Source organism: Bos taurus, chromosome 10 (assembly GCF_002263795.3).
Source record: "Bos taurus isolate L1 Dominette 01449 registration number 42190680 breed Hereford chromosome 10, ARS-UCD2.0, whole genome shotgun sequence".
Lineage (NCBI taxonomy): Eukaryota > Metazoa > Chordata > Mammalia > Artiodactyla > Bovidae > Bos > Bos taurus.
Genome location: NC_037337.1, coordinates 35,828,304 through 35,853,978, shown reverse-complemented (window position 1 = coordinate 35,853,978; position 25,675 = coordinate 35,828,304). Strand labels below are relative to the sequence as shown.

At 40.9% G+C, this 25,675-nt stretch overlaps 1 protein-coding gene and 1 long non-coding RNA gene across 5 annotated transcripts in view; one reads left to right on the top strand and one right to left on the bottom strand.

The window, feature by feature from the left end:
- The first annotated feature begins 476 nt into the window (after positions 1–476).
- On the top strand, positions 477–14,711 carry LOC101905672 (uncharacterized). 3 transcript variants are annotated; one of them, XR_001501156.3, is made up of 5 exons: positions 2,844–3,471; positions 10,222–10,297; positions 11,064–11,179; positions 11,258–11,441; positions 14,555–14,706. It is a non-coding gene; the product is annotated as an uncharacterized lncRNA (long non-coding RNA). The 3 variants fall into 3 exon arrangements; XR_009496180.1 differs by lacking the exons at positions 2,844–3,471; positions 11,258–11,441 and adding an exon at positions 477–1,429 and having other exon boundaries at positions 14,555–14,711; XR_809243.4 differs by lacking the exon at positions 11,258–11,441 and having other exon boundaries at positions 2,852–3,471.
- The window catches only part of BUB1B (BUB1 mitotic checkpoint serine/threonine kinase B), a 55,057-nt gene continuing 42,104 nt past the window's right edge, over positions 12,723–25,675 (bottom strand). The window contains exons 16-23 of one of the 2 annotated variants that reach the window (NM_001145173.1): positions 23,090–23,223; positions 22,656–22,796; positions 22,224–22,324; positions 20,005–20,154; positions 18,256–18,398; positions 15,590–15,761; positions 14,706–14,812; positions 12,723–13,286 (exon numbers count right to left, since the gene is read on the bottom strand). In NM_001145173.1, coding sequence (NP_001138645.1) covers positions 13,055–13,286; positions 14,706–14,812; positions 15,590–15,761; positions 18,256–18,398; positions 20,005–20,154; positions 22,224–22,324; positions 22,656–22,796; positions 23,090–23,223 — 1,180 coding nt within the window. In that variant the 3' untranslated portion in view covers positions 12,723–13,054. The remainder of the gene's footprint in view (positions 13,287–14,705; positions 14,813–15,589; positions 15,762–18,255; positions 18,399–20,004; positions 20,155–22,223; positions 22,325–22,655; positions 22,797–23,089; positions 23,224–25,675) is intronic. The other variant, XM_059890527.1, reaches the window with a different exon arrangement.

Genomic DNA, 25,675 nt, shown 5'->3' with positions numbered 1-25,675 from the left:
CTTGGGCCATTGCTTGGATGCTCTGCACCCTTCGTCACCCCAGCGGGTCACCTCTGCTGATCCCAGCAGGCTGAGCTCTGGGGGGCAGGAACCTCAGCATGGTGCCCGGCACACAGTAGATGCTCATACATACTTGGTTGAGTGAATGAAAGCATGAGGAGGTTCTTTGCTCTGCTACTGCTAAGTCGCTTCAGTTGTGTCCAACTCTGTGTGACTCCATAGATGGCAGCCCACAAAGGCTCCCCCGTCCCTGGGATTCTCCAGGCAAGAAAACTGGAGTGGGTTGCCATTTCCTTCTCCAGTGCATGAAAGTGGAAAGTGAAAGTGAAGTCGCTCAGTTGTGTCCGACTCTTGTGGACTGCAACCCACCAGGCTCCTCCGTCCATGGGATTTTCCAGGCAAGAGTACTGGAGTGGGGTGCCATTGCCTTCTCTGTGCTCTGGCCCCCCGTATACTTGGAACACAGTGAGTCATGGAGTTGCAGGGGACTCTAAAATCATCAGCCCCGCCCCACCTTCCTCAGGTGAGGAAACTGCAGCCCCCAGAGATGAAGTGACTCAGCAAAGCCACACAGGAAATTAGAGGCAGTCAGGATTGGAACTCAGCCTTCCTTCTCACAGGCCGGTGATGCTCCCTTTGCTGCCCACGCAGGCCCGTTCTGCTGAAGCCCCAAGAGTGAGGTATCTGTCGTTTAGTCCAAGGCAGCAGCGGTGCTGTCACTGTGGGTTTTTCTGCCTTTTACTCTTGGTTCCCAGGGAGTGGCAGCGTGTGAATCAGCCTAGATGGTGTCCTTACAACTAATTAATACAGTCTTTCACTTTTCTCAATTTTACTGTTGAAAATGGTGATGTTCTTAAAGCCTCAAAAGCAACTTGTCTGGTCGGCACCATTTTGGTGAGTCAGGTTCCACTGGATTGAAAGCTGACACCGAAATATCCCACCGAATGGCTTTAAACAAATCATCTGGGGATTGGTTTGGAAGGGCACTGTAATAGCGAAGTCCTCACATTTTCATAGACGAATGCTTCCCAGGCTTTCCTTAAGAATAACAAGTTTCAGAAACAAAGTCTAGGGTTCTAACGTGTGGGAAAAATGCCCTTTTACTGCCAGCTTTTTCTAGATCTTTAGCTTCTTTCCTACACTTCCCGCCTCCTTTGTGCTGTGTGTATAGAGGGTGCTTCACGTAGGCCTTTCTGACAGCCGTGCGGGCCTGTCTCCACCTGCCTACACTCGTCAGCACCTCTTGCCAAAGGGCCAGGAAGGAGGAACAGATCTGCCTGCCCCCACTGCCGTCCCAAGCCGGGGCAGGCTCCGGAAAGGAAGGGCTGGGACTAACGAGCAGCTGTCGTCATTGGAGGTCCGTGTCCTGCATTCCAGGGCTGGTGTTGCCTCAGAGGTGGCCCTCAGCCCACAAGCCTCCAGGTCAGAGGTAGGGGCCCCACCTTCAAGAGATTTTCCCAAATGGCTTCCCACAGGGGAGGTGGGGTTCCCATAGCAGATGCCTTCAGAGCCCCCACTCACCCTCCAAGGTGCTGGTAGCAAAAGGGAGAAGGGCCAGCCAAGTCCTGGGGGTCCTGTGTGGAATGGAGCCTAGAGGGCCTTGTCATATAAGGGTGCTTGGGCCCCTTCTGTGCCTCTCCTCCCGCTCCGCCCTGTTTCCCTCCTGTGGGGGTGGAGTGGGGTGAGAACCCCAGGGTAATGAGCACGCCCTGGTGGTGCAGCAAGATGTGTAGAGAATCCCTGACCGAGGGCTGTGAGTGTGACTGGTGGGACTCTCCACCGTGCTCCTGGAGTAGGAGTGCCTGCTGGGCTGCTGTTAAGGATTTTCTCTAGGAATGCTTCTTCAACAAAAGCAAATTGGAAAAACTCAATTTGACTCCAATAGGAATTACTATCCGGAGAAGGCAATGGCACTCCGCTCCAGTACTCTTGCCTGGAAAATCCCATGGATGGAGGAGTCTGGTGGGCTGCAGTCCATGGGGTCGTGAAGAGTTGGACACAACTGAGCGACTTCACTTTCACTTTTCACTTTCATGCATTCAAAAAGGAAATGACAACCCACTCCAGTGTTCTTGCCTGGAGAATCCCAGGGACGGGGGAGCCTGGTGGGCTGCCGTCTATGAGGTCGCACAGAGTCAGACATGACTGAAGCGACTTAGCAGCAGCAGCAGCAGGAATTACTATCGCTGCTGGCCGACGGCCTTGCTGCCTGGCCACTCCCCTTCTGGCCTTGACAGAAGGCCCTGCACTGGCCCTCTGACTAGAAGTAAAGAAGGGATGATGAGGCCTTCCGGAAGCCCAGTTTGGGCTGCAGAACCTGCCTGGACACCGATGGGCAGGGCAGATGGGGAGGAGGCTGAGGGGCCACGGTGCAGACTGAGGGAGACAGGTATCATTCCCTGAGAAGCTGTAGCTACAGTCCGTGGGGTCGCAGAGTCAGACACGACTGAGTGACCAAGCACACATGCCTCTGCCACCGCCCCACCCCTCCCAGCCCCTCTGCTTCTGGGGAAAGCAAGAAGAAAGGGTGACAGGATCGTGGCCAGTCGGGATACAGGCCCAGAGCAGACGGCAGTGTTAGCAGATGGCCTGGGAAAGCAGAAGGCGGACGTCACTGTGTATGGCCTTGCCTTCTGGCCCCTCCTGTCACAGTGCTGCTGGGGTCACAAGGGAGGATTTGGAGCGAGTCTGGCGAGGGTGCCTGATCTTGACCTCCAGGAGAGGTTTCCAGGAGAAATAGGATTTTTCAAGTAAGTGAATAGGGAATGGAATTCTTTTTCCAGAATCAAGTTTGTGAAAATTCCTGGTTTCGTGAGATGGAGGTGGCCACAGAAGAAAACATGTTAATCAAGTATATACCATGTTCCAGGATAGGAAGGCTCGGCTCTAACCTGCTTGTTCGATCACTGAATCCTTAAAACACCAAGGGGGAGGTATTATTATCCCAGTTCATACAGACGAGGAGTCTGCAGCTCAGAGTGTTTCAATAACTTTCCCTGAATCAGCTAGGAGGTGGCAAAGCCAGGGTCGGCGTGCAAGCCCTGGCTCCTGCTGTAACGCCCTGTGCCGAGGCAGGAAGCTTTGGCGTGACTGTTTCTGGGGGACACTGCACGCTTTGGCTGAAGGGAGCCACTCAGTCAAGGTCTGGCCACAACCTGCTCTGACTGGGCTGAGTGCTGCCTCTGGCTGACTTTCACTGCTATGTGACAAGGACACAGACTTTAACTTAGAAGTCAGGAGAGGGTCAGCCCCCAGTCCCCAGTTTAGTGGCTGGCAGCAGGTCCAGCAGTGGTATTTCCCAGAAATGAGACTTCCTGGGAGCAGCTTCGATGGGAGGGGCTGGACGCCCTCTGTCAGAGCAGGGAAAAGGAGGGACTAGAAGAAACTTCACTTGAGACACAGCTAAAAAGAAAAGTCTTCTGTTGGTGACATGGGCACCCCTTCTCCACTCTGGCACATACAGCTTTAGAGGTGAGTAAGGCTGGGCTCCGGAAGCTTTAGGGGATTAACCCTGAGGCGTTAATGGTAACATGGGGGCTGGCTCAGAAACTGGTCAGAGCAAAGTTGCAAACTGCCGAGTCCCAAGTGCACAGTGATGGCCTCTGCCATCCCAGGCCCATTGCCCCAGGACAGCCTTCCAGACACACCTGAGCTTCTGCTCAATGAGCAAGGGCTAGTGATAAGCCTGGCAGCACAGGAGAAAGCACAGCAGCAGAAGCACATACATGGAGGGTTCCTACTGCATCAATGACTGCCAAAAAACTCATTTTCTTGAGCACACGTTAGAGACTATGCACAGTGCTAAGCCCTTACCACACATTAACTCATTAAATCCTCCTAACAATCCAATTAATGAGTCCATTCAATAAATAGCTATTGAGTACTTGCTAGGTGCTAAGCTCTGTGCTAGGCGCTAGGGATAACTTTGTGGAGAAGTCCCTGTCCTCATGAAATTCACAATCTAGGTGGGAACTATTATCTACCTCATTTTAGAGGTGATAAATCAGGCCTCCTGAAGTTCTTGCTCAGGTCACTAAGTGACAGGGCAGGGGTTTGAACCCAGGCAACGTTTCAGAGTCCAGGGTGGTGTTTTCCTACCAAATTCTGCTTTTTTTTCCTTCCCAACACCACCCATGCGCAAGACACTACTGGTCGCCTCTCTAAATCTGTCTCATATCCCCCTTCTGACTTGCTGGAAGAAGCCCAGCTTATTTGCATGTATCCTCTTCCCCTTCCTGTGTGCTCAGGGAAGGGCTCCTCCCTGGCACCAGCTCTGGGGGTAATCTCAATTAGTTTGAACCAATCTTGGTAATTCCCTTCTTTTTGCCAGGGACTTTTTGCCAGGTTTAGACCCTAGGCATGTGACAATCCAGACAGGAGTACAAGTTTGCCGAAGAGTTTTTGGGAAGAATTTCCTTGTGCTGCTCCAAGCTGTTTGGCTTGCTGCGGGAGCCAACTTGGTTCCAAAAGGGGACCAGCCTGAGGACAAAAGCCAACATGTTGAGAATGGAGAAATAGGAAGAAGCGTGGGTCTTCTGTGAATTGCTGGGCTTCAGGCTGGTTATGTGAGATAACAGATATTCTTACCCCGTATGCTAGTTTAGATTTTCTGATTTTCGCAGCTGCAAACTACCTGATACAGACAAGCTCCGATCCCTGCCATGCCTTGATGACCCCCAGGACACCATAACCCATGCTGGCCCTCACTTCTTCAAAGTGTCCCAACACATCTGCACAACTCCTTAGCTCTTGGTCAAGCCTTACCTTCAGATGTCCTTTGACATATTCCCCTCTATATTCTCTTAGCCTTTAACCTATAATATCCTGTTCCACTAACTAAATTATAAACTCTCTGAAGGGAGACAGCATGCCTCGTATTTCTTTATATCCTTCATGGTGCCTGACATTAAAAGTGTATCCTCAGTAGAGTTTATATTTATTGGCTAATCATTTTTGCCACATTCCGAGAGAGTATTTGCTGTCCTGAAGGGGGTAAATGAACATGTTCCAACAAAGAGTAGAACAGGAGTCAACAGGTTGCAGCTAGAAGCCTGAGTGAATAGGAATGTCAGGTATCTCCACTGTGCTGTAGATTCCACGATGGGTTACACTGGCTCTGGCTGCCTCCCGTACCCAGCTCCGGGCTGACTGCTGGGCAGACAGAGATGAATCCACTGCTTGCCAGGAACCATGGGACTTTCAAGTTTAGCAACCATATTGTGTTAATTCTCACAACAGCCCTTAGCACTAGTTTATAGATGGCAGATTGACCTGCCTTGATCAAGCAGCCAGTGTGGAGCAGACCTGGGGATGCAGCCCAGGTTTTCCAGTTCATGAATCGAACTCATAGGACTTCTTGCGTTCTATCTTTCCTTTTTCCTATCAAGCAAGTGGTCACTTTTCATCCACTGGCTCATGGGAGGGATGCAGCAGAAGGTAATATAGAAATGGTTCTGAAAGCCTAAGCTCTAGCAGCAAAAGTCTCAGGAAGAGACTAAATATCTTGGCCTTAAATGGGGTGAGCAGGCCCTGTGCCTAAGCTAGAGGGGTTTCCCCTGGTGAAGGAGAGAAGAGTCGGCAGAAGAGCGAGATACATCTACAGATGGCCAGAGGAGAGGGAATCTCATCATGCTTCCCACCAGTGTGGGCAGCAAGACCCTGCCTGATATGTATCATCAGGGCAAACAGGACCCGAGGCAACTTTTAAGATTCCTGTGCTCTGAACATGGCTGAGGAGCAGCAGAGAGCTGCAAGCCAGAACTGAAACAGCCCTGTGGGGTGAAGATGGGACTAGATGGACCTTCCTGATAGCTTAGAACTTGGCTGATCTTGAGACTGTTTTCTTTAAGTACAATTATTTGTTGTATTTGGTTTCCTGAAGGTCACTCCCAATAGAAATAACTATTTCCCCTTTAGAATACAGAATATCATGTTTCTTTCAACTGCCTTTATTATATTACAGATTTAGCTGTACTCTGTACAGTAAATTATAGTAAGGTCCTAATCTAGCTGAGGTTCCAATTTACTCGAGAAGTTTCCAGAGGACTTTAGACCATGTTAGAACTAAACCAATATAAACATCTACAAGCAACTGTACTAAAAGCTTTATTTAGTTCTAAATACTCCGTAAAGTAGGCATTCAGGCATCTTTACTTTATAGAGGACAACACTGGCTCAGAGAGGGTAAGTAACTTGTTCTTTGCCACACAGCCAGGATTTAAACCCAGGCATTCTGGCCATAGAGGCAGCATCTCTAACCTCCAAGCAGTGGCACCACAGGCAGGGGACCACCTCAATATTGAGGAGATTCTGGTAGGCCTTATGCCTGTGAAGCTGACCCCTATAACGTGAGCACCACATATAAGCTGTAACTCTACTATAAAAAGACACATGTACAAGCACCTATGCAAGGCAACCAATGGTGTGATGCAGCCGGGAGCTAAGGGGCCACCCCAGGGGCCTACCCCACTTGTCCACATGCTAGGTCGGGTACTGCATGTGCCTGCTTGAGTGAGTTCTGATCGAGTGGCTTTCTTATCTGTTCAGTGACAGGGTAGGTGATCTGGAAGATCTCTCCTAGCAATGCCAGTTAACTTGTCTGTTCTGCCTAGCTCATATTTCTGCCTGCCTGATTCTTTCAATTCTCTGGGACTCCCTGACTTGCTGTACCACACACTCACTCACCTTTAGCTGTCTCATTTCCTGGAATGAACCAGTCTCATTGAAGCTTCATGTGTCACCCTTTTCAGTATTTTTATCACTTCATTCTAGAATTACCAGGTTTTTTTCAATTCTGTTTTAAAAATGCAAAGGCAAATGTATATTCATCTTTCTGTTCACAGATTTTAATGGGTATTTGTTTTTATGAAATGCCATCCTCACTTTGCTAATTGTAGGACTGAAGCAATTAAATGTATCACATGACCAGGACGGTAAGATTAAAGAAACATACACAAAATGAGACACTAGAAATGAAAGTGAGATGATTCCAGACACATCTGCAGCCTAGGAGAGATTTTTCCTCTTCACCAAGACTCTGATATAACTAGTTTTTGAACTTGTGGCCACATTTTTCACATTTAAATTCACTATTTTTTTTAACTCACTACATATTTAATTCACTCCTAATTTCTAGGACTATATAAAATTAGACAGTCCTTTGCTCACAAGGGGTTTGAGAACTAGCAGTATGATTGGGCAACCACTACTTCCCATGGAGTACATCATGAGAAATGCTGGACTGGAAGAAACGCAAGCTGGAATCAAGATTGCCGGAAGCAATATCAATAATCTCAGATATGCAGATGACACCACCCTTATGGCAGAAAGTGAAGAGGAACTCAAAAGCCTCTTGATGAAAGTGAAAGAGGAGAGTGAAAAAGTTGGCTTAAAGCTCAACATTCAGAAAACGAAGATCATGGCATCCGATCCCATCACTTCATGGGAAATAGATGGGGAAACAGTGGAAACAGTGTCAGACTTTATTTTTTTGGGCTCCAAAATCACTACAGATGGTGACTGCAGCCATGAAATTAAAAGACGCTTACTCCTTGGAAGGAAAGTTGTGACCAACCTAGATAGCATATTCAAAAGCAGAGACATTACCTTGCCAACAAAGGTTCGTCTAGTCAAGGCTATGGTTTTTCCTGTGGTCATGAATGGATGTGAGAGTTGGACTGTGAAGAAAGCTGAGCGCCGAAGAATTGATGCTTTTGAACTGTGGTGTTGGAGAAGACTGTTGAGAGTCCCTTGGACTGCAAGGAGATCCAACCAGTCCTTTCTGAAGGAGATCAGCCCTGGGATTTCTTTGGAAGGAATGATGCTAAAGCTGAAACTCCAGTACTTTGGCCACGTCATGCGAAGAGTTGACTCATTGGAAAAGATTCTGATACTGGGAGGGATTGGGGGCAGAAGAAGGGACGACAGAGGATGAGATGGCTGGATGGCATCACTGACTCGATGGACGTGAGTCTGAGTGAACTCCGGGAGTTGGTGATGGACAGGGAGGCCTGGCGTCCTGCGATTCATGGGGTTGCAAAGAGTCGGACACGACTGAGCGACTGAACTGACTGAACTTAAGTCATGGAGAAGTCAATTTGAATTAGGGGACAACACTGCTAGGGAGCCGAGACTTTGCTGTAGGAACCTCTAAAGAGCAAGACTATTGGAAGTAGTATGCTTTGATGGAAAAAAGTATGTTTACAGACATTTAGCCTGAATTTATTAGTTTGTTCTTTTCTTAATCATACTATGTCAGTTTGTGGAAACTCAATGAGCTCTTATACAAAACCTATAAAATGATTTTTGTTTTGAAAAGTCAAATTTTGTCATTCAAACCCCAGTTCAGACATAGGAAGTTGCAATAGTAGGAAGATGATTATTTTAGAAAGAGTATTTTGAATAGAAACATTATAAAATATTTGAACATGTATGGATTTTTAACATACCAAAGATGAAAATTTAGATATATTATCTTCAGTAATGTAAAATTGCTTTTACTCTCTTTTAAATTCCAAATTAATCTTGTTTTTATATATGGATGATGCAGTCTCCTAAATTTCCTGCTTAAAAAACAGAAACCCAACATTTATTAGGGCTTTTTGTTTTTTTAATGTACAGAAGGGAAAAGATGACAAAACCATAGCCCATAATTTCTTAGCCTAGATTATCCCACAGACATAAAAGAAGTGATGAGAATGTTCAAAGTGCTCAGAAGTAAAAGCCTTTATTCATTCCTCTCACTGCCCCTCTCCTCAAAGACAACCACTTTTTCCCCCCCAGTTTTTTTTTTTAACATAAGCTGAAATGTGTGGCATTATACTTTCAAAGTCTAACTCAGGTTCTGCCATCTCTACAGGCTCGTGCCAAATTGGAAGATTTGGGCTTCGGCACCAATGCCCAAGCACCACCGCCATCTACAGAAATGGTCTGGTTTTACCTCTGCATTGGTTTCGGGCGCCTCTTCTGCCAGGCTTGGCTGCACTATTACCCCAGTGGGACTCATGAGATTTGGAGGCAGAAGGACAGCTATCACATGCAGTGCTTCATCTTTGAGCATCTGTGCCAATGCTTAAAGTAAAATCTTAGGGAAAATTTCTCAGATTTAAATTAAATAAATATTGCCAAATCACCTCCTAGTAGTGTACCAATCTGCACTCCCACTAATAACATCTGAGTGTTTATTTCCACTCATCCTCACAAATACAACATTCAACCATTTACTATGTGAATGATGGACATTTCACATTTATTTTGCATTTTATTTAATTAGGAATGAGAGTGAACAACTCACATGTTGGTCATTGAAATGTTTTTAGTGAATTGTTCATGCCCTTTGTCTATTTCAACTGGTTTTCATTTTTAAAAAAATTATTTGTACCTTAGGTATAAAATAGTGCTTTGACTGTGCTCTAAGCACTGGGGTTAAAACAAAGTAAATCCCTGCCCTTAAGGAGCTTAAATTCTAGTAGTGGGATACAGGGGGAAAGGATAAAATATATTTCTATATATGCTATGGAAAAAATAAAGCAGGGTAAAGAAAGACAGAGAGTGACAGCAGAACAGCAGTGTGTATAAGGGCGGGTGTGGTGTTTTGTACAGAACAGCCAGGGAAGGCCTCTGATAAGGTGGCAATCTGAGAAGACACCTGAAGGGGAGTAGAGGAGTAATGCATGTGAAGTTATGGGAGAGAATATTCCAGGCAGAAGAAATGGAAAGCTAAACGTTCATAAAGAAGGAAACTAGTTGGCATGTTTAAGGAAGAGTAAGGAGGTGGGCATGCCACAGTGGAGTGAGGAAGGAAAAGGAGTCAGGGAAGAGGTGAGGGAATGGCCAGGTTAGACCTGGTAGGGTCTTGCAGGCTGTGAGAAGTCTTCCCATTTTGAGCTGTGTGAGACTAGAAGCCACTGGAGGGTTCTGCTTTGACTGGAGGTGGGTGGGGGGAGCAGAGAGACTAGTTATAAGACCTTGAGATAATGCAAGTGAAAAATGATGCAAACATGTGGCCAGTGATTATTCCTAGTTTGAGCTTAGAGTTTCTTTTTTTCGCGGGGGCAAGGGGAGATCGGTGACTACATTAGGTTTTGTTTTTTATCTATTATAGTAATAAATAGCAATCTTCTTGGTTTATTCTTGGTTTTATGTCACAGACAAAAAATTACAAAGTCATCTAGTATATTTTCAGCTTCTTACATTAATGCTTTTGATCTTTTTTTTTTGTAGGTAGCTGTGAAACAGGAAAGACTACCGCATATAGCAGTGCAATGTATTCATTGCACAAGGGTACCAGGTTGAGAGGGTAAGTGGGGACTGAAATCCAGCCAAGCTGTGGTGCATAGGAAGGGACTGAATGCACCAGGAGGAGGAGCCTTTTTCTAATGTGCACAAGCATGCTGTATGAGTTAGGGATTCCCAGGTGACTCAGTGGTAAAGAATCCACCTGCGAAGGAGATCTGGGTTCTATCCCGGGGTCAGGAAGATTTCCTGGAGGAGGAAATGGCAACCCACTCTGGTATTCTTATTTGGGAAATACCAGGGACAGAGAAGCCTGCGGGCTACAGTCCGTGGAGTCGCAAAGAGTAGGACACAGCTGAGCTTGCATGCATGCTTTATGAACTAGTGCTGGTACTGGTTCATCCTGTAAGTTCAAACTCTAATCCATGCTTCAATACCAGTTACCTGGACTGCCACCTTTATCCTATTAAATATTTGTAGCTTCTTATATCTTTGGTGGAACCAAGAACCTCATTAAGATTGAAGTTTGCCATACTAAATTTTTTTTTTAATGCATTTTCCTCACTAGGGAAGTCTTAATTTTAGAAGCCAGATTGGAAGCAAATTTGGTGTAAGAGTTGGTGAGGCTGGAGGAAGAATTCCTCTTTTTCCAAAGCAATAGAAAAGAAGCATTTCTTTGCTGTCTTTGCTCAAAGATTTTAGCCTAAATACAAGAGTCATTTCAAAGAGTTTTCTGCTAACCCTCTGAAAGGCTTTCTTATCTATCTTGAGATAACAGCCCAACTAACAGTCAAAAGTCCTAATGCTCCAGGAGCTCTTTTCATTTCCAGATTCAGGTTTGGCAGCAGAGCACCATGACTTGGGTGGAAGCTTTCTTGTGCAACTGTCACAGGGGGTGAAGATGCTAACAGTAGTAGAAGATTAGTGGATGTACACTTTGTGAATGGTGAGTCACTGTATTTCCATGGTTTCTTTTCAAACAAAAGTGAAAATCCTCTTTTCAACTGTGTTCTTTTCCCCTCAGGTCCATCGTTACACTATCACTGCCTTAGTGAGACAAGAAATAACCATTTGAAGGAAGTCAAATAGAGGCTTCCTTCTCCCAAGACAAACAACATAAACTATAAGGAAGAGGCAAACACACCCACTTTATAGTTTTATGCTCAGGCTAAGAGAAAATGAAGACATCATAGGTCCTAACTGATCAGGTACTATTTTCTTCCCTCTACAAAGAAAGGATTGGAAGGGATGGGGAATGCAGGAAGAGGCGGCAAAACAGTTCCAAGTTCCCTAATAAATTAACTTCCTCAGAGTTCCCTCCCTCTCCTCAGAGCAGACTTTGAGAAATAAAGCTGTATCCATAAAGCAGTGCTTTGTCAGTCATGCTGTCAAGGCTGCTGAAAAATTCACTAGATGGAAGCTAAGCCTATGTTAAGAAAGAATCTAAATTTACCATCTAGCCTCAGAGTAATGACTTTACATGTCAAAGTGGTGGGTTGAGAAATGAGAGAACAGCAGAGGGATAGATGGGTTCAGTTACATAAAAGGTACAGTATATAATTTTATATCTTTAGTTGTACAAGAAACAAACATGAAAATGTATCAAAAGTCATATTTTGGTTAAGAGCAAAAATTTCTAAGTTGATTATCCTTCAGATGCAAGTCATGTTTCAGTGCTTCAAGTATATATGCTTAAATATTTTTAGTTAAGATATACTTAGAACCTTCTGCTTTCCAGCAATTTTAGAGCAGTAACAGTGACAACTAGAGTTAAAAAAAAAAAACAAAAACACAGGCACCAACATAAGAGGCACATTTGATAATTTTGATATTATGATATGAAATAGTTTTCACTGCCCTTTCTACGGATTTTCTTCCCTATCTCCAAACCTGATATAATTCAAGCTTGTTTAGTGGTCTAATACTTCATCTAGACCTATGCACTCCCAAATGATTCCTTGTGTCAAGTCATCTTTTTATTCTAATATTCTGCCTCTTCAAATTTTTCAAATGAAAAACCTTCTTCTAATCCTTCATTAACCTTGCCCCTAACAAGTCATTTTATATGTAACAGAATGATGATCATTCCGTTTCTGAAAGGTTGCTAAAGTCCATTCAAAATCCTTTTTCCCCTAACTCACACAGCCCTTATCAAGAGGCCCAGCAGCAACAGCACCACTAGATTATATAAGAAGACCAAGGGTCGTGGTGGATAAAAAAATGAAAACATTAAGACATAATAAAAAAAACTTTACCACTTGAAACTTAAGAAAATTTGGCCTTGTATAAACCATTTTATCTACTTTTCAATCTAGACCATCTAGTGGAAAGTCAGGAACACCTACAGGAATGGTTGGCTATTCTGTATTATTATGATCCTATAATAACAGTTACAAGTCTAGAATACACAAAATTCCATGGTAAAGTAGCTCCTGTCTGCAAAATAAGGCTATTTATTATCTTAGTTGGCAAAAAGTAGATGAGATGTTAGAAGCACAAATTTAACAAACACTATTTTATTATTTACAAAATACATAGTGATCACAAGGATACATGTAACAAATTACAAATGGGAAAAGTACAAGGAAAAGTTGAGCAAATGTGTTAAATGACAGCAAGGTACCCATTAATATTGAATCTATTTAGAATAAAACTGTTCTTTGTTAAACTTAGTCAAGGCCAAGAGTAGGTACATTGTTGAGAAGAAACTGCCAGTTACGTAGAAATATACTTCTATCAAAAACTAGAAAAGTATTAGTAGTGTACCTAAATTAAATCACAGCATATACAGATCCAGTGTTCCATAGTACAACCATTGATTTTAGGCAGGAATCTGTGAGAGGCTTGACTGCCTATCTTGCTGGAAGAGGAAAGCCCCAGGACTGATTAACTTCCCCACTTTCCAAAAAGCTTTGTTCAGGTGACTTTGGAATGTGGTGTCAAACACCCCATTCATTTCTGCTGCAAGTTCCCCCAGAACAGACACTGTGGACTCATCACTGGCATTCAGAATCCGCAAAAAGAATTTATTCCACAATTCACCATCTTTTAGCCTAAAAATATATAAAACCATTTTCATCAAGATTAGGCATATAGGAGTTTGAATTCTTTCTGTGTTTAACTCAATGGTATATTTATGCACCAACATGGTTTAAGGTAATACCTAACTCTAGGGTTAGAGATCACTCAAGCAGTGTCCTTTGAAACCGCAAGGTGAAACTACAAAAAAAAAAAAAAAAAGACTACCACAGTGGGAAAAGTTATAATACGATGAACGCACCTAAAGGGAAAGATCTTTCATTTGAATCTATAAATTTCCTCCATGTACTGAGATGCAGCACTTCTCTTCTACGACTAGAAGAAAAACAAAATTTGTCTCCTCTCCTCTAACTTTCCTAACGTCTAGGTCATTAGAAAGATGACAGCTTCCTCTCTCCCCTTGCCCAGTATTTTATTATCTTTACAACCTTCTCAGAATCTTAAGCTCGACTGAAGTAACTACTGCTTAAGTCTATGATGTTTGTATTAAATTTTTTTTTTTTTAATCAGATAAGCTTCTATTATTGTATAAGGCAAGGTTGTTAGAAAATCCCACCTGCCCCTACCTGCTTCTGCTTATGTAAGACTCATCTAGGACCATAACCAACTGGAGATACCTAACTCTATCCTATATTATGCCTTAATTATATTTCAAACCCATTTTGAAAGTATATGTTAGAGACAAATAAGACTGGCCAAATTCTGAGTAAAGAAAAACAACAATTCAATTGTTGGGAGGGGAAAATGGAAGTAAAGTGGTGTTAAAGTATCAATACTGATTCTTCTTTTAACTTAAGAATCTATTAGTAGGTGATAGATTGTTATACTTATTCTGGGAAGTTAACAGCTATGATAAGGTAAGATGGAAGATGGGATATTTAGTAGTATGAGCAGGCTTGAGGGAATACTAAGGTTCTGAGACCAAGCAACTCTTATTAAGAGAGCATTTACTTCCTCACCAAGGAGATTCAATTCTCTGCTTTGGTTTTATCCATTCATTAACTAAATAATAGCCTAAAATTATTATGTAATTTAGAAATTTAACTCTCTTCAAGAGATGCTTATTACCTTTTCATAAAAGCAATTAAAAAGGGGTATAAGACTAACACCAATTGGTTAGAAAATTATTCTCACAAATGTTTCTATTAAGACTTCTAAACTGAGAGACTTCCATACTCTAGTCAACCTATATGTCATATTTATATATCTAGGTTCAAAATAATGTCCTGAAGCTGAATAGTTTGATTCCCTTTTTATTAATAATTCCTTTGTCCTGAACAAGGTACTCCACTGAAGATCTAATGAAAACTGGTTAAAATTAATGAAATCATGGCATTTGGATTAAGAAACCAAGCTGTCAATGCAGAGAGAGCACCGGAGATAAAGAGAAGATCATTTGGACAGGCAAAGACCCTGAAATCACCAATACTTACTCAGAAATATTTTGGCTAAGTTTCCAGAGGGAACCATCCCAGAAGACCTGTAGGTGCTCCTTGAACAATAATAAATGTGCTAAATCTGCTATACCAAACAGATCTACCTGAAATCACAAAAAGCACTATCAGCTAAAATCATTCTCTGCTACTATGATGACAATTTATTTATATAGGAAGTTGACAGGCATTATAGTGCTTAGCTAAGTTTATTTTATGACATACATTTCAGTAGACTGTTCTTATCCTTACAGTAAAGGGAGAAACTCCCCAAAGAAGTGAGCAGCAGAGCCAACTCTAGGAATCATCCTTAAGAACAAAAGATGACAAAAATATCTGGACTGTCAAATTCAAATTTGTATACCTACTAAATATGCATGGACTCCAGCTGTGATCTAAGTGTGTTGCACATGACTAGTTCAGGGTTATGCTGTATATTCAATCAGCAAATGCCGTATATCCAGAGCTGAGTCAGAAGGGATTTTTGCATATAATGCCACCATATAAAACACTTTACATTTGTCCTAATGTTCTTTTTATATACATCATTTCATTTATTCTTCACAAGAATTCTAATGTACATATAGCAAACTCTTTATTTTACAGAGGATCACAGATAATGATTTACAAAATACACCACAGATAAGTGGTAGAAACGGCCCTGACAGTTACTGAGTTAGTCATGTGTCTGCACGTGTATGTGTATATTCTTCAGTGTTGTGACAGAAAAATGGTACATTTTGCTTGACTTGGTGATATAGGAAAACTAGGTCATCTGTTTCAGGAGAGATAGTATCAGTAAACATTAGCTTTCATGGCTTATTTAGGTAAGAAAGAGATGAAGAAACCCTCACCATATTTGCTCTGGCTTGTTTTACACTTACCTGGTATGGAGAAGAACAGTTAGCCAGGATCTTTTGTCCTTCCAGGGTTTGTACAGTCCGAAAGCCACTGAGGTTAAAAACGTCTAGCTGTGCCCTAAGGTCAACACTGTAGGAAAAGTCCACTATCTTCAAAGCTTGATTGTTCTTATTAAAATCATAGGGATCGTGGATTCTAAGCCCAAATTTAAGAGAAGGAGATTTAAAAAACAGGCCATGAAAGAAGCTGCATAGCTGGTCTTTTAAAAAAAAAAAAGGCAAAGAAAAAAAAGGAGGTATCGCAGGTGTGCTTTAGCTGTGCCAATAGCTCCCTCAAGTGGTTAGTTATGAAAATGCACCTATAAGAGAAGTGCCTGTATCCACCCAACTGGGCAATGTCAAGAGTAGTTTACTGGCATAAGCTATAGAAGCCAAAGTGCATGGTCACAACAGAACATTTACCAAGTTTCCATATTACATAAACTAAGTACTAGAAGCAGAATGCAGGCCTTGACCTTGTACTATATAAACACTAACAAGGATTATGATGGAGGAAATTAAGCTTTTATAGGTGGCATAGCCTTTCTTGTTTACTATTATAGATTAGGCTTTCTGAGAATCATTCAGACTCCTTCACTGAGTTTAATTAAAAACAACATAAGACTGTTTTTTGGTAAAGTGACACCTTTACAAAATACTGTAAACTATCCTGTTTACATTAAACTAATACCATACTCTATCTTACACTTATCTGTAATTCCAACCCTTATTTCCTTAAAAAATACACACATAAACAACTTTACAGCACTAATTCACTACTGATTTTCCTTGGAATTACCTATTCCATGTAATAAAGCTGTTCTCCAAAGAGATAAAGGAATTATTTATATGAGGAAAAAATGGATTATTTTTTATGTGTTCCTTTTCTTTCCCTGCTTTCTCAGTTCCTGATATCAATGGCAGGTCCTATATTTCTAAATAGAGGCTTTGATTAATCCTATCACATATACCTCCACAGCACCAGCTTATCTATTTTACTTTAAAATTTACAACTGTTCCCATTTTGCTTTACAATTTTATTTTGGCCATAAAACTGTAATCCCCAAATATTTTCAAAACTTGGGAGAGGTAGGAAAATGTTTCTTAGAATAATGAAAAGCAGAAAGGTCTCCTAACTCTCTAATCTTCCATTCACTGTTACCCTGGGAAAGACATTCCACTTTCTTGGATCTCATTTTACACACACACAATATAGAAACTGCATTTAATCATTCAAAAGGCTCTTTCAACTCCTTGTGAATCTACACAAAATTTCCTATCAAATTTGAAAAGTTGTGACATATTAAAAGGCAATGTCCCTTGAACATTATGTGGTTTTCTGGAGTCCTCTGGGGACTGAGAGGATATCTAAATATACAGAATACAAATGCCCAATCCTAAAAAGGCTTAGAAAATCTCTTTGCCTACAAGTCCTGAGAAAAGCCCTGTGAACTCTAGTACTATCCCTCTGAAATTTCAGTGCTGTGAAACAGAGTCAAAATAAAAACTATACCAGGGTTTTTCACATTTAGAAACATATGGGGAGATTTTTTTGGTGATCACAATGACTGGTTGACTGTAACTTGTATTTAATTTGGTGGGAGGTAATTATAGGGGAATAGATATAAAAATCCTGAAATGCTTGGACCAGACTTGCACTAAGTACCTATGGTACTCTGGATGAGAAATGCTGCTGTATTATGCTTGGGGAAGCCTTTAAGACTCCACCATCTCAGGAAAGAAGGCAGGATGCTCATAACCAAAAGGTTATGATTGCAAGAATACACTGCAGATTCTTTTATTTAATTTCCATGCCAACTATGATCTGGAGTCTAATTCAGTTTCTTCTTACAGAATAAGTAGTCAGGAGAAATGTAGAGGATGATTCCAGCTTTTTGTGTACACCAAAGACCTCAAAGAGAAAGTTAACTGCTTACCCAAGTCACAAGCTTGGGACAGAAAAAGCATCTTTAAACTACACTACTTACTCAAACACCATGATATCAATGACCACTAGACTAGGTGTGCTGGTCCTCTAGTCCTTTCCATAAAACAAAAATTGTTGACCATTTTTGCCTTGTTTATGCCTCAATGTTTTCTATATTTTCTTAATTGAGTATCTGGGTTTCATCTCTTATTTCATGCTCTGAAATTTCCTTCCTTGAACTTGACGGCTAAACTGGATTTCAACACTAAGCCCCTTTTCTTGGCATGGTTTGCATTCGCTCTCTGGTTTTACTTACTTCTCTCAGCAATTACCTCAGCTTGGTATGATTTAAACTTTGGTCTTTGAAACTCAGCAGTGCCTCAACTTTGCTAGCAATCTACCTCTGCGCTGGCCCCACACAAAGAAACACTAGACAATCTACTTCACATTCCCCAAATATTTATCTTGTACATCTCTCTAAACAGGAATCATCACAATAGAGTTAATTCTTTTTTTCTGGATTATTTCCTCAATGTGTGTGTGTTTTTTTTCCTTTGAATACTTTTAAACTATTCTCAGTGACTACTGACTTTTAGGAAGCAAATATCCTCTTAACATACAGTATTCTTTTAATATGGTATTTATCAAAAGGCAAAAGAAAATGGAAACTACCCATGTTTTAAGCCAAAGCTGATAGAATTATAAGAGAATGAAAAGGACCAACCTGTTTCTAAGAATCAGGCTCCTTGGACTCAAGTCACCATGGACTATTTCTGCTTTGTGTAGTTTCTCCACCATTGTCAAAAGGTTATAAATAATCAATACCGTCATTTCATGGGTAATAAATTCACTGTGTTGAAGAAGATCCTGGAAATAGAAGGACAGAAAAGTATTTAAATTGGGGTGACATATTCAATACCTTGCTTACTGCTGCTCTGTACTCTTCCTGGTTCTCTGTTAGAATGTGGGTTCCTTTGCAGATTGGTTGTTGTCCCATTTTTAACAATGCTGCTCTCCAGTAAGATCGTTCATACAGGGTGAGGCTGGCCCATAGTAGGATCTCTATATAAATGGTAGTTTAAAATTATCCTCATGCCAACAATTTTGGAGAATTCATATTACCATCAAAATTGCAGCAAAACCATCATTATGTTGTATACCTGAAACTAATATAACATTGTATATCAACTATACTTCAATTTAAAAAAAGAGATGAGAAATGAAATAATCTCAGAAACATTAAAAAAAAATAAAAATGATAGGAGAAATAATCTCAAAAAAAAAAAAAAAAAAAGCCATAAAATTGTCTTAAGAATAGTCCAAAGAATAAAATCACATATTATAAGGAGTTCTCTGGTGGCCTAGTGGTTAGGATTCCAGGCTTTCACTCCCAAGGGTCCTGGTTCAATCCCTGGCTGGGGAACTGAGATTCCCACAAGCCCTGCAGCATGGTCAAAAAAAAGACATATTGTGTTTGGGTTCTAAAAATAATCCAGAGGGGTAGTATAGATAAAACAAGAGTGGCAAAAATAGACTCTGGTTTCCATTCCTCATGTAGGGAACTTGGAAGTTGCTACTCTGTCCGAACATGTAAAAAGCTGAACAAACTAAAAAATCAACAACTCTTCTAGTATCTGTAAGTATAGGGGAAGCACCTACATTTTTGTGAATTTCACCTCTAGGAGCAGATCAGGTTTTCACAGTAAATATCATAGAAAAATCTCCCTACTGTTTTCAGCAGGGGGAGGGGAAAAAGAAACATTTGAAACAGGCCAGAGCACGCTGTTCTTTTTAACAAGGCCTGCCTTCAGGGGAAACTAATTAACCAGAGCCTAACATACTGGGATATTATCAGAGTCTACTTGACCTTGGATAAGAGAAATATCCAATTCCAGCCCACTCCAGCTATTTTGTCCCACCTAAGCTGGGCAGGTGGGAGTTTATGGGGGCCAGTTTAGGAAACTGAGAAAGTTGTGAAGTTCACAGTCCAAAGGCATATGCACATTACAAAAGATGATAAATAATAGCACTGTACGACACTTTCCTTCCCCTCACATGTTATCATCACATTACTAAAGGGAATTCCTTTTACCTAGTACATCATGTCTGGCTATCAAGAAAAAATTACAAAGCATACTAAGAGGCAAAAAACACAATTTTAATAAGCATCAAAGCCAGACATGGCAGGGATATTGGAATTATCAGACCAGGAATTTAAAACAAAAGTGGCCATGAGCTGGTGATGATCATAAATGACCGGATCATTACACAATTCTGTCTCCTTTTATATGTTTGAAAATTGACATAATAAAGAGTTAAAATGTGTTCTTGGTCAAAATAACTTCGGAAAATAAATTAATTAGTCTATTTCTAGAAGATTAATAGGAATTGTATACTAAATTCCTTTGCCAAATGGCATACAAATCTCTCTACTTGAGGATTTTAAATGGTATGTTTTCATATTATTGCAAACCTGAAGGGTGAAGCAGTTTATATATTGATGCCAAACGATACAGCCATCTTGGTATTGATAACAGCTACACAAATTATCACACTCCTCATTTAAACGTTCCTTTAACTTGAAGTTGATATAGAAGTCCCATGGGACAGGATGAGAAGATACCTGTAAGAAAATATATTTTAAAAATAAAAGCCATTAGAATCTATGGTAATGGTTGGCAGATTGAAAACATTCCCTCCAGCCCTTCTGATCAGAAATAATAGTAGAAAAGGGATATTTGAAAAGGCATAAACCTTTAGGAAAGAACAGAGCAGCAGGATATTCTGGAAGCTGGAAACAGAATATTAAGAGGTAACAATCCACTTAACAGACCCAAGAAAGCTGATTCTAGCAGTGGAGAAAGCTGACAGCAACCAAATTTATATTACAAGACCACCTTTCTGTAATATGAAACTGGTAGCACTAATTATCTATAGAGGTAAGAGTGAATGTGGAGCTATAACTGGAGGGGTTGAACTCTGTTAAAGAGAAAGTTAGACCCCTGACTACCCTTCCAGCTCCTGTAGCCCAGCCTCTCTTTCATTCTTGAAGACCATTTTTTTTCCCTAGAAAATATAAAACAGAAGGGCTCTAGACTAAAGGACACTTATGCACTGTTGAAAGTGGGAAGGCCATAAGGAAAAGAAGAAAAAGTTTATTACATGTCAAATGTTAAGATGTACCTTCCTGCCCTTCTACTTTCCAAACTTATTTCCCCATGAAACTTTTAGGAGACTAGCAGCCAGGATTATATACCTTAGGTAAGAAACCAGAAGTTTTCTCTGAGGTATCTGATAAGCTCAAGAGAAAAGACCTAAAGACTGGAGGTTTTTCCAACATCAAGGTCAAATGAGATCATTGTACTGTGAGGCCTACAGCTGTCAAGGTCCCTCCATATACATAGTTTTAACTGGTTTTCTAGAGGCCCATGCTTAAATATGAAGAGAGAGCCAAAGACTTGAAGAAAGCCTCAAATATGAAAGATGGAGATCAAAACAGACAAAAGAAAATAGATGAAGCAGGGAGAAAGCAAAATTAAAGCACTGTTAATATAGTCAGAGAGGTAAGGAATATTTCATCTTTGAAATGAAGAACAGAATTCTACAAAGAAGAAAAAAATTTGAGTGCAAACAAGAAAGTTTACAAATTTAAAACATGATAAAAGAAATTAAAAACCCAGTAAAAAGGCTGAAAATAAAGTTGATAAAACATTCCAGAAAGTAAAGCAAAAATATAAAGAGAAACAGGGGAAAAAAAGGTAAGATTTTTAAAGAAATCTGTTCAGGAAACCCTTAATCCTAACAAAAGGAATTCTAGGATATAAGAACAGCAAAGACTGAGAGAAGAAATAATTTTTTCTTTGAAGATAAGTTCTCAGAACTGAAGAAGTTTCCAGGTTGAAATGGCCATCAAGTGCCTAAGATTATGAGTGAAAATAGACTTTTACCAAAGCACATAATTGTGAAATTTTAGAATCCTGGGGACAAACATAAGATCCTATAAGGATCTGGGGGGCAGGGGTGGGGCAGGTGGAAATCAGAGAATGGCAAAAGATTTTAAAAGCAAGGTTACAAGCCAAAAGCTAGTGAAGCTCATCTTCAAAATTCTAAGGAAAAAAGTCTTAAACCAAGAATTCTGATATCGAGCTAAACTACCGATCAAATAAAGATGTGGAATAAGAAATTTTCTGACATCCAAGGTTTCAAAAATTTTATATCCTATACATCCTTTCTCAAGGAGCTACTGAAATATGAGGATTTAAATCAAGAAAGAAGGAAAAAAACAGGGATCCAAGGTAACTAGGCAGTCAATATAAAAAAGAAGTAATATGAATCCCTGAGATGATGGTGAATGGAAATTTCAAAGTAATATAGTGTGTGTGTGTGTGTGTATCCTAGAATGTAACTTGTCCAGATTGAAGGAAGCCAGGAAATTTCGGATGTCCTCAAGAAGATAAAACTGACAGAATACCTAACATGTTTGAACACATTAAGAGATTTACACAATACCCTCTCATTTTTCACATCAGACCTTGGCATATAATGGTGAGCGATTTCTTGATGCATCACTGACTTTCATATAAGGCAGCTCCTAGACTAACAGAGGGATTTTGATGGTGCTATGGAGTTACAATTACTGCTTCAACTGACATTATTTATGAAGTAAATGAAATGACAAAGAATCAGTCCTACCTTTATTATGGTTAACTCGGCAGTGTTTCTTGGTGTCACCCAGAATAATTTGTAGTCTTCACATACCAGGTATTCTTGTCTAATGCAATATTCCTCATTATCTGTTGAGAAGGTTTGATTCCATTTAAAAGTCACTGTAAATATGTACAGCCCCCTAGGTTTTATTTCCTGGTTTAAGGGCTAAAGGAACTTTATATTTGCCAGTTAGTAGCATCTAAAATACTTTTGAAAATCATTTGTTAAAAATTGAAAGAGGGGAAGACAGAATTCCTATTGTTACTGGGACATAAACTTATGAATGTGTCAACTTCTATAATGCTGTTTCTTACATTCTAGAAATATTGATTGTGCTTAAGCATCAAGTTCAAGTATAAATAGTCACTTATTTATATACTGTCACACACAAAAGGCCATGCATTCAATGATACTTACCTAATTCAATTTCCTTCTCTATTTCCAAACTAGGCATTGGTCTATCTTCTACAAAAAACTCTGTAGAGACACTCAGCTCTGGTAGGGATTTTACCAGTTGTCTGCGATACTGTGGACACCAGGGTGACTGAGTAGGGCTGTCTGGGTGAAAAAAGTTGAGAAAAAAATTACCTTAAAACCAAAATGGGTATTTTAATAGAGGAGGGCAAAAAACCCCCAAGACTGCATGATCAAAACTGTTAATCTAACAACACTCATCTATCTCAGGTCTTTATGATACTGAATTCAGTTTGTACTCATTTAGTCTAGTGATTTCACAATTTATGGCAACTTTTCCAGAAAAGAAATACATATACCTCAGTTTGCTCTGATAAACAACTGCTCACTGGATGCAGATGTAGATATTTCCTCACAAATGGTATATATGAACCTACCTGCAGTATCACTAGTGAGCTCCAGTTTCTCAGGAATTTGAAGACTTTTGATGGAGGAGGTGCTTGTAACTGAGGCAGAAGATCCGGAGAACCCAGAGGAATGTGTGGCTTCACGGCTGTCTTCAATAATTGGGCTGAAAGAACCACAAATGAATCAGTCTTCCAAAGGATAATTTATATCAACTTATCTTTGTTCTAATTTTATTTGCTCTTTTCTAGTAAGTGACCTGCATGCATGCTCAGATCAGATCAGTCGCTCTGTCCTGTCCGACTCTTTGCGACCCCATGAATCGCAGCACGCCAGGCCTCCTTGTCCATCACCAACTCCCGGAGTTCACTCAGACTCACGTCCATCGAGTCAGTGATGCCATCCAGCCATCTCATCCTCTGTCGTCCCCTTCTCCTCCTGCCCCCAATCACTCCCAGCATCAGAGTCTTTTCCAATGAGTCAACTCTTCGCGTGAGGGGGCCAAAGTACTGGAGTTTCAGCTTTAGCATCATTCCTTCCAAAGAAATCCCTGATCTTCAGATGGCTGATCTTCAGAATGGACTGGTTGGATCTCCTTGCAGTCCAAGGGACTCTCAAAAGTCTTCTCCAACACCACAGTTCAAAAGCATCAATTCTTTGGCACTCAGCCTTCTTCACAGTCCAACTCTCACATCCATACATGACCACAGGAAAAACCAGAGCCTTGACTAGACGAACCTTTGTTGGCAAAGTAATGTCTCTGCTTTTGAATATGCTATCTAGGTTGGTCATAACTTTCCTTCCAAGGAGTAAGCGTCTTTTAATTTCATGGCTGCAGTCACCATCTGTAGTGATTTCGGAGCCCAGAAAAATAAAGTCTGACACTGTTTCCACTGTTTCCCCATCCATTTCCCATGAAGTGATGGGACCAGATGCCATGATCTTCGTTTCCTGAATGTTGAGCTTTAAGCCAACTTTTTCACTCTCCACTTTCACTTTCATCAAGAGGCTTTTGAGTTCCTCTTCACTTTCTGCCATAAGGGTGGTGTCATCTGCATATCTGAGGTTATTGATATTTCTCCTGGCAATCTTGATTCCAGCTTGTGTTTCTTCCAGTCCAGCGTTTCTCATGATGTACTCTGCATATAAGTTAAATAAACAGGGTGACAATATACAGCCTTGACGAACTCCTTTTCCTATTTGGAACCAGTCTGTTGTTCCATGTCCAGTTCTAACTGTTGCTTCCTGACCTGCATACAAATTTCTCAAGAGGCAGATCAGGTGGTCTGGTATACCCATCTCTTTCAGAATTTTCCACAGTTTATTGTGATCCACACAGTCAAAGGCTTTGGCATAGTCAATAAAGCAGAAATAGATGCTTTTCTGGAACTCTCTTGCTTTTTCCATGATCCAGCGGATGTTGGCAATTTGATCTCTGGTTCCTCTGCCTTTTCTAGAACCAGCTTGAACATCAGGAAGTTCACGGTTCACATATTGCTGAAGCCTGGCTTGGAGAATTTTGAGCATACTTTACTAGAGTGAGAGATGAGTGCAATTGTGTGGTAGTTTGAGCATTCTTTGGCATTGCCTTTCTTTGGGATTGGAATGAAAACTGACCTTTTCCAGTCCTGTGGCCACTGCTGAGTTTTCCAAATTTGCTGGCATATTGAGTGCAGCACTTTCACAGCATCATCTTTCAGGATTTGAAATAGCTCAACTGGAATTCCATCACCTCCACTAGCTTTGTTCGTAGTGATGCTTTCTAAGGCCCACTGGACTTCACATTCCAGGATGTCTGGCTCTAGGTCAGTGATCACACCATCGTGATTATCTAGGTCGTGAAGATCTTTTTTGTATAGTTCTTTTGTGTATTCTTGCCATCTCTTCTTAATATCTTCTGCTTCTGTTAGGTCCATACCATTTCTGTCCATTATCGAGCCCATCTTTGCATGAAATATTCCTTTGGTATCTCTGATTTTCTTGAAGAGATCCCTAGTCTTTCCCATTCTGTTGTTTTCCTCTATTTCTTTGCATTGATCGCTGAAGAAGGCTTTCTTATCTCTTCTTGCTAGTCTTTGGAACTCTGCATTCAGATGTTTATATCTTTCCTTTTCTCCTTTGCTTTTCGCTTCTCTTCTTTTCACAGCTATTTGTAAGGCTTCCCCAGACAGCCGTTTTACTTTTTTGCATTTCTTTTCCATGGGGATGGTCTTGATCCCTGTCTCCTCTACAATGTCACGAACCTCAGTCCATAGTTCATCAGGCACTCTATCTATCAGATCTAGGCCCTTAAATCTATTCCTCACTTCCACTGTATAATCATAAGGGATTTGACTTAGGTCATACCTGAATGGTCTAGTGGTTTTCCCTACTTTCTTCAATTTCAGTCTGAATTTGGCAATAAGGAGTTCATGGTCTGAGCCACAGTCAGCTCCTGGTCTTGTTTTTGCTGACTGTATAGAGCTTCTCCATCTTTGGCTGCAAAGAATATAATCAACCTGATTTCGGTGTTGACCATCTGGTGATGTCCATGTATAGAGTCTTCTCTTGTGTTGTTGGAAGAGGGTGTTTGTTATGACCAGTGCATTTTCTTGGCAAAACTCTATTAGTCTTTGCCC